Source organism: Notolabrus celidotus, chromosome 13 (assembly GCF_009762535.1).
Source record: "Notolabrus celidotus isolate fNotCel1 chromosome 13, fNotCel1.pri, whole genome shotgun sequence".
Taxonomy (NCBI): domain Eukaryota; kingdom Metazoa; phylum Chordata; class Actinopteri; order Labriformes; family Labridae; genus Notolabrus; species Notolabrus celidotus.
This window is the reverse complement of record NC_048284.1, coordinates 4,074,394-4,092,290: the sequence shown is the minus strand read 5'-3', so window position 1 is coordinate 4,092,290 and position 17,897 is coordinate 4,074,394. Positions and strand designations below refer to the sequence as shown.

The window sequence follows — 17,897 nt, the reverse complement described above, 5'->3', positions numbered from 1 at the left end:
TGTTCTTTTTATGTTTCTTCATCCTTTATGTCTCCTTTTCTTATCCCCGTCCTTTCCTTCCGTCTTTCCTTCACCATTCTTCTTTTTCTCTCTTCTGGTCTCCCTCTCTTTTCTCTTTTCTTAGACCTTTCTGGAGTCCCTGAGCTCCCTTGTCCCGTAGGTTCCTGTCTGCTGTGGACGTGCCAGACTCCAGCTGCTACAACTACTACTATCCGTCTCCCCACTATCATCTCTCTCTCTCTTCATCTCCCTCTCTCCCTCTCTCCAACTCAGTCTCAGCAGATGTGTGTCTAACATGAGTCTGGTCCTGCTGGAGGTTTCTGCCTGTTAAAGGAAGTTTGTCCTTGCCACTGTAACTTGCTAAATGCTGCAAAGTGCTCTGCTCATGGTGGATTGAGATGAGATCAGACTGACAGGAAAATTGAGTAAATGATACGTATGGATTCATGTGTGCTGAAGCTTTACTCGTGTGTTTGGCTTTTAAATGGCATCAAAGGAAAAATAATAATGAAAAATACACTCTTTGTGCCAATATTTACTTAGTTAGGATTACACAATCACAATTCACGGGCAGAGTTTATTAAATGCCTGAGGCTACGCAGACCACAGCTTGTTTAAGCTGATGTCAGCTATCCTGTTAAGTCTACAGAATAATTCCACATTTGAATCCCATCTACATATCATAGAAATGGCAAGTACAACTGTCCATTAGGTTAATTACATGAGCAGAAATTAAAACAAGGTATTCATACACTCTTAAATGGTTTTCCTTTATTCAACAATCTTGCACAGATGTTGTAATCCTCTCTAAATGTGATGAAAACAGTGATACAATTACTGTAAAATGCATGTAAACTGTTCTAGCTGTCTGATTGCATGCCTTATTTTGATAGCTTTATATTTAGCTTGAGCACAAATGCACAAAATCATAATTTGTTAACATTTGGAAACCTCATGAGGGCAATTACAGCTCATTTCTGTAGACATGCACAGGCGCACGGTCCCCGAGTGTTCAAAAAGCACGTGGAAGCAGGAATAGAAAGCGTAGCGTTTGCGTCATCCCGGTGATTGTGACTATGTGAGGTTCTGCCTGCAGCTGCCAGTTTAAATTTTTTATTTCACTTCAGTCAAGCTTTGATGGATGAGGTGACGTCATTAAGATTCAGCTCGGTGCATTCATGTTCCATGGAAGAACTGTGCGCTTACATGACCTTTCATGTGGGAGTTATATCCACTGGGGGAAAGATGTCATCTGAAACAGCCTTGTATGTTACTTTAAGGGGAAATGGGAAAGCACTGCTGCATGTCAGACTCATTGCCTGTTTTTAGTAGCTTATCTCATATCATGAGGAAAACCAAGCAGTTGTGTAACATTTGGTTGCGATCTCTGTGCAACTAAACAAGATGGAATTATGAGAGTTAACATTTGTTTTCAGACCAGATGGTGGGCCGGGTTTTAATCTTTATGAAAACATGCAATGCCATGCAAGTTGTGGAGAACGGCGACAGGACTGAGGCTTCCGTACGATATTACCCAGATGACACTAACAGACTTGACGGCTCGGACTTCTGTTGCTGAATTTTACACAGATACAAACATGAGACCTTTTTTTAAGTCGCTTAAGCTGAAGTCATTACTTTTAGATCACGGAGGGGGCTTGTGTTTGAGACCATAATAGTGCATCAGAGCTTTATGATGTTGCCAATCATGCTACATTAAATGCATGTCATTGGCTGAGTTTGATGCAAAGGTTATTTATATTTTCTTTTAATTAATTTTAAACATTTAGGGCTGCAAATAATAATAATAATTAAAGCTGCAAGCGGCGATGAATGGGCCGTCGCACTCCTGCAGCCACCGCCTCATGTGATTCACCGGCAGATGATTTGGCGAGACCATTTCCTGTTCATGGTGAGACATGTGCGTTGGATGCACCGCCTGAAAGTCTGCCACGCCCACAATTTTAGTCTGAGCAGTATGCCTCTAAAAATGTTGAATCTTCAATGTGTCTACTATAGAATGTGCCTTGTTGGGATTTAATTGGAGAGAAACCCTAGGCTGAGATCTCAAAAGAATGCACCCTTATTTGGGCACCATTTTGAACTTTCAAAGCTTGGTGGCGCTCTTCCTGTTGAGTTTCAGATATGGGTGTAAGAGGCTTTTTTGTGCGTCCTGATGTCATGTATATGCATATTCATTTTCATGCATGTCGCTAAAAAAAAACTCTATGGGGAGGCATTTTGGAAAACCTCAGGGGGCGCTAGTGAGCACATTTTTGGGATTTTTTTTTGTGAGACCAATAGAATCACTCATTTTTCACCAGGCCTGATGAGTGTGTTGGATTTGGTGAGATTACGTGCACTTTGAAACCCCAACAATCCATTTCCTGTTCATGGCGAGACATGTGCGTTTGATGCACCGCCTGAAAGTCTGCCACGCCCACAATTTTAGTCTGAACGGTATGCCTCTAAAAATGTTGAATCGTCAATGTGTCTACTATAGAATGTGCCTTGTTAGGACTGAATTGGAGAGAAACCCTAGGCTGAGATCTCAAAAGTATGCACCCTTATTTGGGCGCCATTTGGAATTTTCAAAGCTGGGTGGCGCTCTTCCTGTCGAGTTTCGGATATGGGTGTAAGAGGCTTTTTTGGTGCGTCCTGATGTCATGAATATGCGTATTCATTTTCATGCATGTCGCTCAGAAAAACCTCTATGGAGAAGTTGTTTTTTTAAACTCTAGGGGGCGCTAGTGAGCACATTTTGGGGATTTTTTTTTGCGAGACCCAAAGAATCACTCATTTTTCACCAGGCCTGATGAGTGTGTTGGATTTGGTGAGATTACGTGCATTTTAAAGCCCCAAAAATCAATTTCCTGTTCATGGCGAGACAAGTGCGTTTGATGCACCGCCTGAAAGTCTGCCACGCTCACAATTTTAGTCTGAGCAGTATGCCTCTAAAAATGTTGAATCTTCAATGTGTCTACTATAGAATGTGCCTTGTTGGGACTGAACTGAAGAGAAACCCTAGGCTGAGATCTCAAAAGTATGCACCCTTATTTGGGCACCATTTTGAACTTTCAAAGCTTGGTGGCGCTCTTCCTGTTGAGTTTCTGATATGGGTGTAAGAGGCTTTTTTGTGCGTCCTGATGTCATGAATATGCGTTTTCATTTTCATACATGTCGCTCAAAAAAAACTCTATAGGGAGGCATTTTTGAAAACTTTAGGGGGTGCTAGTGAGCACATTTTTGAGTTTTTTTTTGCTAGACCCAAAGAATCGCTGATTTTTCACCAGGCCTGATGAGTGTGTTGGATTTGGTGAGATTACGTGCATTTTAAAGCCCCAAAAGTCCATTTCCTGTTTATGGTGAGACATGTGCGTTGGATGCACCGCCTGAAAGTCTGCCACGCCCACAATCTTAATCTGAACAGTATGCCTCTAAAAATGTTGAATCTTCAATGTGTCTAATATAGAATGTTTCTTGTTGGGACTGAATTGGAGAGAAACCCTAGGCTGAGATCTCAAAAGAATGCACCCTTATTTGGGCGCCATTTTGAACTTTCAAAGCTTGGTGGCGCTCTTCCTGTTGAGTTTCGGATATGGGTGTAAGAGGCTTTTTTGTGCGTCCTGATGTCATGACTATGCGTATTCATTTTCATGCATGTCGCTTAGAAAAACCTCTATGGAGAAGTTTTTTTTTAAACTCTAGGGGGCGCTAGTGAGCACATTTTTGGGATTTTTTTGCTAGACCCAAAGAATCACTCATTTTTCACCAGGCCTAATGAGTGTGTTGGAGTTGGTGAGATTACGTTCATTTTAAAGCCCCAAAAATCCATTTCCTGTTCATGGCAAGACATGTGTTTATGATTTTCACCAGGCCTGATGAGCATGTTGAATTTGGCGTGCTTTGGGGCATGTTAAAGGCTCCAAAAATGCGATCTCCTAGGTAGAAATCACTTGGGGTTTCAATAGGACCTTCGCCGCCACTGCGTGTCAGTGCTTGGGCCCTAATAATTGAACAAAGACAGAGGTGAGGCGAGAGTAGAGGTTATGTGTTGTCTGCTTTTTCCAACAGGAAGGTCTTGAGGTGGTTTTTAAATGATTGACAGAATTGCGGATGTGTGGAGGGAGAGAGTTCCAGGGAGTCGGGGCAGCGATGGCAAAGGCTCTGTCCCCTGAGGTGTGGTGCTCGGTCTTGATGATGGGGGACAGGAGATTGGCATTTGATGATCTGAGGTGGCGAGGTGGCGGAGTGACGTTTGAGGAGGTTGGTCAGGTATGAGGGGGCGGGGTTATTGAGGGCTTGAGCAGGATTTCAAGGTTGATTCGGTGCTGTATGGGGAGCCAGAGGAGGTGCTGAAGGATGGGTGTGATGTGAGCTCTGGAGAGTGAGTGGGTGAGAGACCGGGCAGCTGAGTTCTTGACATATTGTAGCTTTTGGAGGTCAGTGGAGGGAGGGCCGTAAAGGATGCTGATGCTGTTGCAGTAGTCGAGTCTGGAGGATAGAAAGGCAAATCTTGAAGCTTTATAATACTTGTAATTGTAATGTTAAATACTCACAGCGTTATTAGTGCAATACTCTTCTAAAATGCAGATCACCAATGCACACTTCAGACAGTAAAATTCTTCATTTTAAAGCTATTACTTGTAAAGCTATGATTAAGACAATCAAGTGAAAACACATTAGCATCATGAGCATCCATTCATCCATGTCAAGTCAATAACCAGTACCCTATTGATTATTTCATAACCATGATACTCAGGAATGTGCATAAAATAAAAACTGGAATCCTCCTGCGCTCTGATTTGAGTTTAAACTCACTATTTAGCCCATTGTCATTATTAAACATTACTTAAACCTGCTCCCAGAAGCAGACCATTGTGTGTTCTCTCTCTGTATTGATTGTGCTTTAAAGCCCCAGAAATGAGAGGTAATAAAAAAATGAAGCTATCCCAATAAAGTTGGCCATTAATTAAATGCTTTTTACTATTTGCTTGATCATTTTCTAGAACCTCTGCCTTTAATAGCCTATATTATAAATGTATGTTTAATGATGTCAAGAGCAAATGATGTATGATGAATATGAATGGCTGATGTGGTAAGACTCTGGCTGGTTTTAATTTAAAGGTGACATATCACGCTTTTTTCATCAATATATATTGGTCTAAGAGGTCCCCAAAACATGTCTTTAAAGTTTATGCTAAAAAAAACCCACTTTGAAATCAGATTTTGACATGCCTGAAAAATCCTCTTCTTCAGTCCTCGTGAAGCCTCGTTTTTATTTTTACTTCAGTTAACGAAAATGTTTTTTCACCTCTGGTTTTCGTTATTTCGTTAGCTTTCGTTAACTATAATAACCTTGGTGGGGTGAAATTTCTTCAGATTCCCTCAACAAATTAACAGCTAGAATGCCAAAAGTCTGCAATGCTGTAGTTGCTGCAAAGGGAGCATTCTATGATGAAAGCAAAGTTTGAAGGACAAAATTATTATTTCAACTAAAAATCAGTATTTCTAACATTCTCAATGTCTTGATGTAACCGGTGGAAATCTGCGTTGTGTTTGTTTAAAGTTGACTGACGACCAACACCAGGACTTCGTTTGTTCTGCGTTTATTCTCTGTTAAAACAGACAGACAAGAACCTCAGAGTTTATAAAGTATGCAGCCCGCCTCCGCTCCTCTCCCCAAGGGATAACATACAAAAGGGCCTGCGTAACAAGCATAAACATTACACTCACATAAAGGATATAAAACACAATAATCATACCTGTTAAAACAGACAGACAAGAACCTCAGAGTTTATAAAGCATGCAGCCCGCCTCCGCTCCTGCACAGATGAAAGCACATTTCGACTAGCTTAAACCTTCAGTGCACGTAAACCAGCACGTGCATGTTCAGTTAGTCTGCTTAACCATGACTTTAAAAAGGAATAAAAGTAAACTCTGTTTAATATACACATAGAAACACTATACAGGACAAAAGCACACATAGAATAAGTAAATATATGGAAACAGAAAAGTAAAGTGACGGACACCTACCTCTCCCCAAGGGATAACATACAAAAGGGGAGAGGGAAGGGGGCAAACAAGCGGCAAACTCCGGTCTCAAACGATGAAGCCAATGCGGAAGTGCTATAAACTGCAATACATCGAGAATCCGCTTGAGGCTGGCTGCAGAAACACCGGAAACCACATAGATATGAATGGGAAAAAGACGATCTTTGCAGCATTAAGAAACATGTTTACAGCCTGGTTCAAAAAACGGCTTGGCCCTATGAAGCTAATCTCTCTAATGCAGTGATTGTCAACCACTGTGCCGTGGAACACTAGTGTGCCGTGACAGATCGTCAGGTGTGCCGTGGGACATTTTCCAATTTCACTTAATTAGTCCAAAAAAATATGATTCATATACTGGAAATAATTTGCCATGGAGTACGTCTGTGCCTGCAGTGTAGTGACTGGCGGAGTAATTCAATACTCGTCCATGTACTGACCTGTGCTACCCACACGCTGGGTGGCAATATAGTGCAATAATGACCTTGTTAATTTAAGACAATAGAATTAATGATGCGTGTGAGAGGTGCATGTTACAACAGTGATGGATAAATATTCAAAAAGGAAAAATGAAAACTCCAAACTGGGCCCTGGACAGAATTCTAACCTGGATGAAGAGCGTAATATGGGAGGTGGAAAAGGCAACTTTTATGAGAAAAGCTACAACAGTGACTGTGAGAGCTCTCAAGGCTAGTTACTTTGTAGCTGAACTCGTAACCAAATCAACTACCTGCAAAAGCCATTGTAAATGAGATGCTTCGCCCCGATGCAGTTAAAGAAGTAGCCAAAGTCCCTCTCTCAGATAAATAGATTCATATATTGAGAGACTAAATGTGTCATTTTTTAACACTTTTGGTTGGTGGTGTGACTCAGGATTTTTTTGATGTAAGAAATGTGCCTTGGCTTAAAAAAGGTTGAAAAACACTGCTCTAATGGCACACACTGTACGGGGAGTGAATTTTTTTCTAACGTGACGGTTCAGAAGATATTAGGATTACGAGTTTTGCCCAAATAAGGACATGACTGACGTGACTCCCGGTCGGGAACACACAGCCATTGGCTAAGAGGCTCACACTACGTCACACTCTGCCTGGTTGAGTTCCGCATTACCAATATGGCTGCCGCCGTCGATTTGCTTCAAAACAGCTCTCAGGAACAGATGGGTGACGTCACGGATACTACGTCCATATTTTATACAGTCTATGGGGGCAAATCAAATATAAAGGTCAAGATACCAACGAAGAAGAAAATGACCGGAAGACAAGGCTGCACTTCAAAATACTTCTGGGAAAAGAAATATACAAAGAGGTTCTACACACACACACACACACACACACACAGGTATACTTCGTGTAATTATAAAGAAATAATAATTAATACTGCATTTTAATCCTGTTACATTGACTATATTTTCTATTCATTTTGTAACTCATTTGATAAATAAAAGTGTGAGTTTTCATGAAAAACACAAAATCGTCTGGGTGACCCCAAACTTTTGAGTAGTGTAAGTGTTTATTTTGATTTTCCATGCAGACTTCTCTCATGTTTCTCATGCATTCACATAAAAACACGACCTCAGTTTGTCTTTAATGTTAATCATGCTATTAACACACAACAACACACACCCCTTGCACGTCACGTCTCGCTTTCACGTCACATTGCCAAAATTTCTGGCTCTTCCACGAGCTTCTTCCCAATCTGTCCTTTAATCCATTTTTTCCCACTGCACTTGAACGCAGCGCTGCTCCCATCCTACGTGAATGCAGCATAAAGTGTTGAGGTGATCCATGGCAACAGAGGAGCAGCAACCAACCGCTGAGCCTGTCACACACTGTTTCTCTCTCTCTCTCTCTCACACACACACACACACACTCTCTCTCTCTCACACACACACACACACCTTCAATCTCTGCATTCCTCCCGTTCATGTAGTCGGAATGCACCGAGGACGCTTCCCCGTTAACGGATCCCGTTGAGAGATCTCGGTATCAAGGTGACCGACCAGGGGAGCCAGACCCAGTGCGCGCACACGGATCCACATCCGCGTCCAGGTGACAAGACCAGGACCCGTCCTCCTGTTCTCTCTCTCATCGGGCTTCATTGTGCACGGACAGGATGGTAGTTGTGATGAAGGTTTCTGGGGATTGAAATTTATTTATTATAAAAAAAAAAAAGAAAAAATCCTCTAGGTGGAACAAAATGACTCCGATTTTTAACTGTCTTTGGAGGAACCTGGCTTCATCTCTCTGACTGGTCTAGTCTGGGTAAGAATCCGACTCTGTCCCGGGTCCCTCTGGAACGTCAAACAGCCGTGTATCATCACATCTCTAAAAGCATCTGAAGCATCAAAGTGAAGATGGCGACTGGGTCGGGTTGGCAGCAGTATTACTGCCCTGCAAGTCAGGGGAAATTTACTACATCCTCTGGAACCAGCATGTCCTTTCAGTCCGGCATCGCCATGGAATATACCCAAGACCTGCACCTGAAGATGAGCAAGAAAATCGCACAGCTAACAAAGGTAAGGAGGCCTCCTGGTCCTCACCCTGTCTCTGAACCCCGGGGTTAGACCCTGTACCCTGGGAGAAGCGTGCACCAAACTCCATTAGGAAATCTGCCAATTTAGGCATCCCTCTCTCATTGACTAGTTTTCCTTCAACCAATGACAACATTTTGATTTATGTTTGGAGTTAAAGAATCTTCTGGTAATTTCGGCATCCATAAAACAGGAATAATCACCCTCTACACTGCTTTCATCAGGGGTTTAAAGGTGAACATGTGATTTAAACTGTGGTGCCAAATCAAGCACAGCTGTTGTCTACAGGGGTGTGTCCAGGTTTTTCTGGCTGGGGGGGCCCACTTTGGTACTGACTCATGCAGGGGTGGCAGGAAGTATGTATGCATAGACACACGTGGATAAAAAAACATCTAATTCCACCTCTTATCTCCTTTAACATGAAGGCATCATACAGATGTTTTTAATTAATGTATTATTTCACTTAGCTTTTGGTTGATATTTTTGCACCAGGTAAAAACACACATTTCTAAAGAAATAATCAATGTTTACACAACAGGGATTTAAAGGTGAACATGTGATTTAAAATGTGGTGCCAAATCAAATATGTTGTCTACAGGGGTGTGTCCAGGTTTTTCTGGCAGGGGTGGCCCACTTTGGCACTGACTCATGCAGGGGTGGCAGGGAGTATATACATGCACACACACGTGGACAAAAAGCATTTAATTCCCCCTCTTATCTCCTTTAACATGAAGGCATCATACAGATGTTATTGTTATTTCACTCACCTTTTATAGGATGATATTTTTGCACCAGGTGAAAACACACATTCCTGATGAAATAATCGACTTCTACACTGAGTTCATCAGGGGTTTAAAGGTGAACATGTGATTTAAAATGTGGTGCCAAATCAAATATGTTGTCTACAGGGGTGTGTCCAGGTTTTTCTGGCAGGGGTGGCCCACTTTGGCACTGACTCATGCAGGGGTGGCAGGGAGTATATACATGCACACACACGTGGACAAAAAGCATTTAATTCCCCCTCTTATCTCCTTTAACATGAAGGCATCATACAGATGTTATTGTTATTTCACTCACCTTTTATAGGATGATATTTTTGCACCAGGTGAAAACACACATTCCTGATGAAATAATCAATGTGTACACTGCGTTCATCAGGGATGTAAAGGTGAACATGTGATTTAAACTGTGGTGCCAAATCAAACACAGCTGTTGTCTACAGGGGTGTGTCCAGGTTTTTCTGGCTGGGGGGGCCCACTTTGGTACTGACTCATGCAGGGGGTGGCAGGAAGTATGTATGCACACACACGTGGACAAAAAGCATTTAATTCCCCTTATCTCCTTTAACATGAAGGCATCATACAGATGTTGTTTTTAAGGGGTTTAATGTTATTTTATAAGATCAATTTTGGATTAAATTTGATGCCTTTGGTGTTCTTAATATATTTTGTTACTCACCTTTTATAGGTTGATATTTTTGCACCAGGTGAAAACACACATTCCTGATGAAATAATCAATGTGTACACTGCGTTCATCAGGGATGTAAAGGTGAACATGTGATTTAAAATGTGGTGCCAAATCAAGTACAGCTGTTGCCTACAGGGGTGTGTCCAGGTTTTTCTGGCTGGGGGGGCCCACTTTGGTACTGACTCATGCAGGGGTGGCAGGAAGTATGTATGCACACACACTTGGATAAAAAAGCATTTAATTGCCACTTTTTGTCTCCACTAATTAAACTACGACCATGAAAGCATCACACAGGATTATTTTTACTTTCATTAATAAATGTATTGTTATTTTATAAGATACATTTGGGATTAAGTTTGATGCCTTTGGTGTTATTAATATATTTTGTCACTCACTTTCATAGTTTGATAGTTTTGCACCGGGTGATGTGTAGATGCTACCTATTGTTTGAAAGAAACCCTTTTTTAAGTTCGATAAAACTCAAATTCAAAACTCAGGCTTGAAAAAACTGCATCCTTGACTGGACATTGGCAATCTTTGTATCTCATGTACGATCCACTCTCCCTGTGCCACTACAGATGTTATATTTTGAAAGTAACACAACAGAGTTGCAATCATAGACTGTATAATTAATAGACGTAGTATCCGTGACGTCACCCATCTGTTTCTGAAGGGCTGTTTGGAAGCCAATCGTCGGCCGTTTTGAAGGCGATTGTCGGAGGGTGCCATATTGGAAATGCTGATCTCAACCTAACTTCGTCCGAGCTAGTGTGAGGTAAAGAGGCGGGCTTTGAGCCTCCTAGCCAACAGCTACAGGGTGCCCGCCTGTCAATCAAGTCAGCCATGCCCTTATTTGGGCAAAACGTATAAGTTTAATATCTTCAAAAATAATGAGTTATAAAAGAATTCACCCTCGTACAGTGTGAGCCGAGAGAGAAATTAGCTATCCAGACTACACTCGTTTTTTGAACCAGGCTGTAAACATGTTTATTCCTGCTGTTAAGATCGTCTTCTTTGAATTGGTGTGTATGTGGTTTCTTGTGTTTCTGCAGCCAGCCTCATCATACATCTTCTACACTTTCTTTAAGGACTCAAAAGAAGATGTTTGTCCTAAAACAATTATGCAGAAGTCACACATTACTCAAAGATGTTTTGAGAATACTCCTGCACACCAAAACCAGTACATTTATTTTTGATGGTGTGCAGGAGTATTCTCAAAGTGTGACTTCTGCACAATTGTCTTAGGGCAAACATCTTCTTTTGAGTCCTCAAAGAAAGGGTAGAAGATGTATGTTGCAACTCTGTTGTGTTACTTTTAAAATATAACACCTGTATGATGCCTTCATGTTAAAGTAGATGTAATCAGTGGAGACAAAAGGAGGTAATAAGATGCTTTTATCAAGTCGCAACCTCTGTCTGCAAGAATTGAAGCTCACGCAGAAGGGCTATAAACTGCAGTTCCTTGAGCGTCCACTGGAGGCTGGCTGCAGAAACACCGGATGCCACATACACACCCATTCAAAGAAGACAATCTTTAAAGCTGAAATAAACATGTTTACAGCCTGGATCAGAAAAACAGTTTAGGTCTGAGGAGCTCATTTCTCTATCAGCACACACTGTACGGGTAGAATTTTATCAGAATCCGGCAGTTTCAAAGATATTAAGATTCCAAATTTTGCCCAAATAAGGACATGGCCCTGTTAGTGAAAAGGCTAAAGACCCGCCTCTTTACCTCACACTAGCTCGGACGAAGTTAGGTTAAGTTCAACATTTCCAATGTGGCACCCACCGACGATCGGCTTCAAAACAGCGCTTCACAAACAGATGTCACAGATACTTTGTCCAGTTATTATACAGTCTATGGTCAGTGCCCTAGTTGGGCCACCCCAACCAGAAACACCTGGACACACCCCTGTAGACAACAGCTGTATTAATTTGGCACACAATTCAAACACCCAGGCATGTTCACCTCAAAAATCCCTGTTCTCCTAAGCTCCAAACAGGCTGTAAGACGTGTAAAAGTGGATTATTTTCATCAGGAAAACCATCAAAAGAAAAATAAAGCAACATAGAAATGCAAAGAAGCACCCTGTTGCCACATAGTCCAGATAGTGGCCCCTCTGGACACACCTCTGGCTGTCTACACCCGTAAATATCTCAAGGACAGCCAAGACTCCTTAAATCGTGCAAATCTTCAATGGGGTTTGGTGCACGCTCCTGCTCCTGCACACACACACACGCTTGGGAAGGCGTACAAGCTGCCTGAAGGCTAAACCCGCTCTGCTCAGACGCTGCATCCATCAATAGCTGGGTCATTAGCGACGACAATAATCAGACCAGTCATGAATCACGTTCGGGAACACAGACTGTGCTGGCATTTTGTTTTACTTGCCGGAGTTGATGTTGTTCTGGGGGCCTTGTAAATAATTATGCAGCTAAATAAGGCACTTCCCCCCAAAAACTTTGATCCCTCATGACGACAAGCAGCTCTTGGAAATGAGACGCAGATTGAAAATAAGGGGATTTGAATATCTTGATACAGTACGGCGTTCTGTTTTCAGATGATCTCATACCATGACCGGCAATTCCCATGTTGTTCTCGCAGCGTGCGTGTGTTGAATTTGAATTTGTTTTGATGTGCATTCCGCTGAAATATTTATCTCCACAGTATGGAAGCACGTGTTGCAGCAGCATACATGTCCTTTAAGTGCAGAATATATTAGATTATGAGCTCATTATGAGGAATTAGTGAAGGGAAACATTGAGTTTGTTTTGGCCTCACTCACAGGAATGTCATCCTTCCACACCTGAAGGCTTTCAAGGGCATTTCCAAAGCGTCTCGCCCCAAGGTGCTCTTCTTTCATCTCTAACTCGGCCAAATGACAGGGTTCAAACTTCTAACACAACATTCACCAGAGGTTTAAGTATGTTTACGGCCTCCACTGTGTTATTATCATCAAGCTGAAGGCCTGCCGGTGCCTCACATGTGTTTCCAGGTGGTCTATTCGGAGGCACAGGTCTACTGAATGATTCCACACTCCGAATCCGTAATATCCCCCAAGGATTCACCACTGACACCATCGTAAGATTTGTACTCTCAGTGCTTCTCTTTATCACGAGGAAGTGGAGGCCGGGGAGGGGAAGAAAAAACATAATTCAGCAGCCTTGGGCTCGTTGTGTGCCAAGTTTTTGTGCAGTATTGGCTCTTAAGAGTCACATTGAGAGGAAAATAAAAGTTTGTTTCACCTTGTTACCTTATCAGAGCATACAGGAAGTGTACTGAAAGGAAGCTGCACACTGAAGATGATGTCATTTCCTGTGTGGAAGTATTTCTAATTCTTGTAGGCAGACTATAAACACAAAAAACAGCATATTTGGAAGCCATTGTAGAATATTTAGAACACATTTAAATTGAGAAATATTGCTTTTTACACTGATTGTGTTTGTCAAAACTAAGTAGAACAATTGAACACTCTTATTTACTTTAAAGGAGCAATCATAGTCGTGTCAGAGTGGCTGAATTAGATGTATTTAGCTTGATCTGTAATGTATTCCCAGGAAGTTAAATTCAAATTTAAATAGAAGTCTTGAAAATTGGGCACAAACATCTTGAAGTCACCCATTTATTTGTCGACTCCCCTTTTGAATGGATGGTTCCTTTGGTCGCCATGTTGGTTTTTTGGCGCTTACAGTGACCATATGTGACAGAGAGGTGGCGCTGGAGAGCAACAAGAGGCTAGGATTGGGAGTTACCAAAGCTGAGCATTGGGTACCTACTATGAACTGAAATTTCCAACATCTAATGCATGTAATCTCTGCTTCGTATGGCTTCATCAATCACAGATTTGCAGTCCGTAGTACAATGGCGAGGCTAGCACGCCTGTCAGGCCATATATGGAATTCATCAACAACATGCAAACATTATTGTCGGCTCGCAAGGTCTTCTGTTGTGTAGTTTGAAGAGACGCAATGCCTTTTGGGGCCGACTGTTTCATTCTTAAAAATTCTGGCCGATCTAGTATATACATCCGAGGACACAGCTAGCATGTAGCTAACTCTCATTCAAAGGTAACGTCTCGACTTTAAGCTGTAAAATAATTGAAAGTGGTGTGTAACGAAGAGCCCTTCGTTACTCATGACGGACGGCTGTTGGGTTGTAAATATTGCACGAGGGTTTGGGGCTCATTGCACTTTAATAAACAACACACAGTATTGATGGCACGTTGCACTTTATTAGCGATCTTTGCACAGTACATTTGCACATTGCATATTTGCACATTTTTTGTTGTTATTGTATTGATTGAGGAATTAAGCTGGAGTTAGGCAAACCATAGTGTGTGGTTGTCCGGGGGTTGCCGGCGGGGGGGAGCGCTGCTCCACCTGGAGAAGAGAGGAGAGTTAGAAGGCTCCAATAAGATGTTTAACGTCAGCAATAAGTAATCATGTGTGCAGTGTTTATGAATATGTGCGTGGTTGTTTTAACGTTAAAGTCTGCCAGGGCAGTAGTGCGAATATGTCGAAATTATTTGTTTGACTTACCTGGGGTTGCTGTTCTGTGTCCGCTCCAGGGTGTTCCGGTTAAAAGATTCCCCGAGGAACGGACAGCCAGATAAAGGTTCCGGGGTGGGACCAGAGCAAAAATTGGTCAGGGGGGAGTCTGAATTTAGCGGTGCAGGGGAATCAATTAAATGGCATGTTTTAGATGTATTTTAGGAAATGTGGGAATTAGGAAAAGTTTTTAATATTGGTGACATAAAGTCAGGAACAGGGGAAGGTGTCTAAGTTAATTAGAGAGCGGAATAAATAATTTGTGAACACCTCCAGATGGTTTGGTCCAGGAGGCCAATTAGTGCCACACTATAAAAGGTGCCAGTTATAAACTGTCGGGGGTTCGGTGTTGGTTTGTGTCTGATGTCACTGTGGCTGTCCAATAAACCAGTTGGTCGTACCCCTGAACCACCGCCTGTGATTTGTTCATCATGCCTGCTGTATCATCCAGCCGCTAAAGGGTCATTCTAACATGGTGACATGTGCACAAACAAAACATGCCAGTACAGTTTCCTCAATGAGAATCAGGCTTTTTTGTACCATGGAGTTTGGTCTTTCAGTACAAGCTCTTTGGCAATCGACTCACCTTTGGATTCAGCCTCAAGCGGCCACTTGACGAACTGCTGTTTTTGGCGAGTGCTCCATCTTCTCAGACCAGGAAAGTTAACCTCTGGTCTTAAAATATGAAGCCCATGTGGAAGTGCTAATAACTAGCTGTTAGTGAAAAGGTTAAAGGCCCGCCTCTTTACCTCACACTAGCTCGGAGGAAGTTAGGTTGAGTTCAGCATTTCTAATCGATCGGCTTCAAACCAACACCTTCAGGAACAGACGTGTGACATCACAGATACTACATCCATTACAATGTATGGTGACAATCCACAGAGGGTGTGCATTGTCCTGATGAATTTAGGGTCTCACTTGTTCGCTTCAAGTCTTCTTTCATGCAGCAGTATTTTGTGATTGATGGTTCCATTTAGAGTCAAAGAAGGACAACAAGGCAGGTTTTGCTGCAGGGCATGTCCTCTTGTAATTGACAAGATCAAGGCAGCCTTTCAATTTGGACCAAGCTTAGGCAATGGGCATTCATGGTGTTGTTGTTTTTGTCTCCAAAATACCAAGATGGCTATGGTGACATGTCAGATTTACAGTTTAAGTACATAGTGTTTGACCGACAATGGATGATGTAACATTTAACATTCAACTGTGGTTGACTAAGGTATGTAGACTAGTAGAGTAGGGTTCATTTGATAACATCATGTGTAAAATATGACCTATGTTTCTCTAAGTAATCTCATCTCACATTTTTTACTTGTATGGCATCTGACAGAAAATGGGTGACACCATTTCTGCCACTCTTCAATATTTAATCCCAGTCTGTATTTGATACCAAACAGACACAGAATGACAGCAATCAACAGACGGTGCTGAATATATGCATTTGGATACGCTTCCTTCCCCTCACATGTCAGTCCATCTCTCTGAGGGAGAGAGAGGACGCATATAGTATCATCTGTGTCTAATAATCTGGACACTAATGCTTTTGTAAACCTCTGCCGGGGATTACCCGTGCTACACTGTACAGTTTCAAATGAACATTGAAGACTTCATCATGCTGTGCTGTAAGAGCATGTCTGTGTTTCACTGTGTCATAACTCGGTTTGGGGCCAAGACAGAGTGATACACAATAATAACAACAAGAATAATAATAATACAGATTATATTAACATTTTAATTATATAGAGAAGTGTATAGAAATTAATATATGTATGAATAGGTAGAAAAATAAATAAATAAATAGGTAGATAAATAAATAAATACAAAAATAAAATAAAGTAAATAGAATAAATATATATATATGAAAATGTTATTCATCAGTCAGCTACCCTCAACATCACTTTCAATTTTTTTTCTCACAGATCTGTTTATTGACATTTTGTTAACTGTGAACAACACAAAACCAAGACAGTACACAGACAGAATGATACACAATAATAACGACAACAATAATAATAATATTTCAGATTATATTAGAATTTAAAATAAATAAAGAAGTGTATATAAATTAATATATGTATAAATAAATAGCACAATAAAAAAGTAAATAAATAAATACAGAAATTAAATAAAATGAATTAAATACAATTAATAAATAATCAAATAAAAGTAATACAAATAAATAAATAAATAAATAAATAAATAAAAATGATAAATAAAATATGAAAAAATGATTACTGGTCAGTCTATGCCAAAAATGGTAGTATATTTACATATGACATTATGTTAAATATGAACAACACAAAACCAAGACAGACAGTACACAGACAGTGATACAAAATAACAACAACAACAATAATAATAGCTAATAATATATTAACATTTAAATTATATAGAGAAGTGTCTACAAATTTATTTATGTATGAATGAATAGCAAAAAAAACTAGTAAATAAATAAATACACAAATAAAAATAAAATAATAAATAGAATAAATAAATAAAATGTATAAATAAAAAATGGAAAATTTGTTATTGGTCAGTCTTTGCCAAAATACATAATCACCTAATGAGGGATCTCAGTGGGGCCAGATTTTATTTTCAATATTTTTCAAAGATATTTTTATTGACATTTTGTTAAATGTTAAAGGTGACATATCATGAAAAATTGACTTTTTAATGGTTCTCTACCTGAAATATGTGTCCCTGTCTACAAACCCCCCGAGAATGAAAAGAATCCATTCTGCCCCTGTTCTGATTTCTCCACCTTTCTGTAAATGTGTGTGAAACGAGCCGTTTCAGACTTCAGTGTTTTTGTTACGTAACAACAATATCCGGTCTGTCACGGAGTCAGAGCTCGGAGCTTGTTCAGCCCATAGACTGTATAAAATAATACTGAATCCCTCCTCCGTTTTTCATTACCTGCACACATGTGTGCTAACAAGGAGCTTAGGAGGGAGGCAAGCTAGTTGTAGGCTGTCTTAATAAACACAAAGGTCGGTTTTACTCCCCACGTCTGCAGATTTGAAGATCTAGTGGATGATTTTTATTTGTCATGGATAAGTGCTAGCGCTAGTTAGCATAGCTACATAGCTACATGTCATAGCTGTAGCTGTGTACCAAGACACACGTCGACATACTGACAAATAAAACAACAAGAAACACTAAATCTGTGACCAATGGTTCAGAAAGGTCCCGCTGCCTTTCTGGTAGAGGTCGGTTTTACTCCCTACGTCTGCAGATTTGAAGATCTAGTGGATGATTTTTACTTATCATGGATAAGTGCTAGCGCTAGTTAGCATAGCC

The 17,897-nt window shown here is 40.9% G+C and overlaps 1 protein-coding gene across 2 annotated transcripts in view; it reads left to right on the top strand.

The window, feature by feature from the left end:
- Positions 1-7,825: 7,825 nt before the first annotated feature.
- fam184a (family with sequence similarity 184 member A) overlaps positions 7,826-17,897 on the top strand; it is a 296,890-nt gene continuing 286,818 nt past the window's right edge. The window contains exon 1 of one of the 2 annotated variants that reach the window (XM_034699996.1): positions 7,826-8,569. In XM_034699996.1, coding sequence (XP_034555887.1) covers positions 8,408-8,569 — 162 coding nt within the window. In that variant the 5' untranslated portion in view covers positions 7,826-8,407. The remainder of the gene's footprint in view (positions 8,570-17,897) is intronic. The other variant, XM_034699997.1, reaches the window with a different exon arrangement.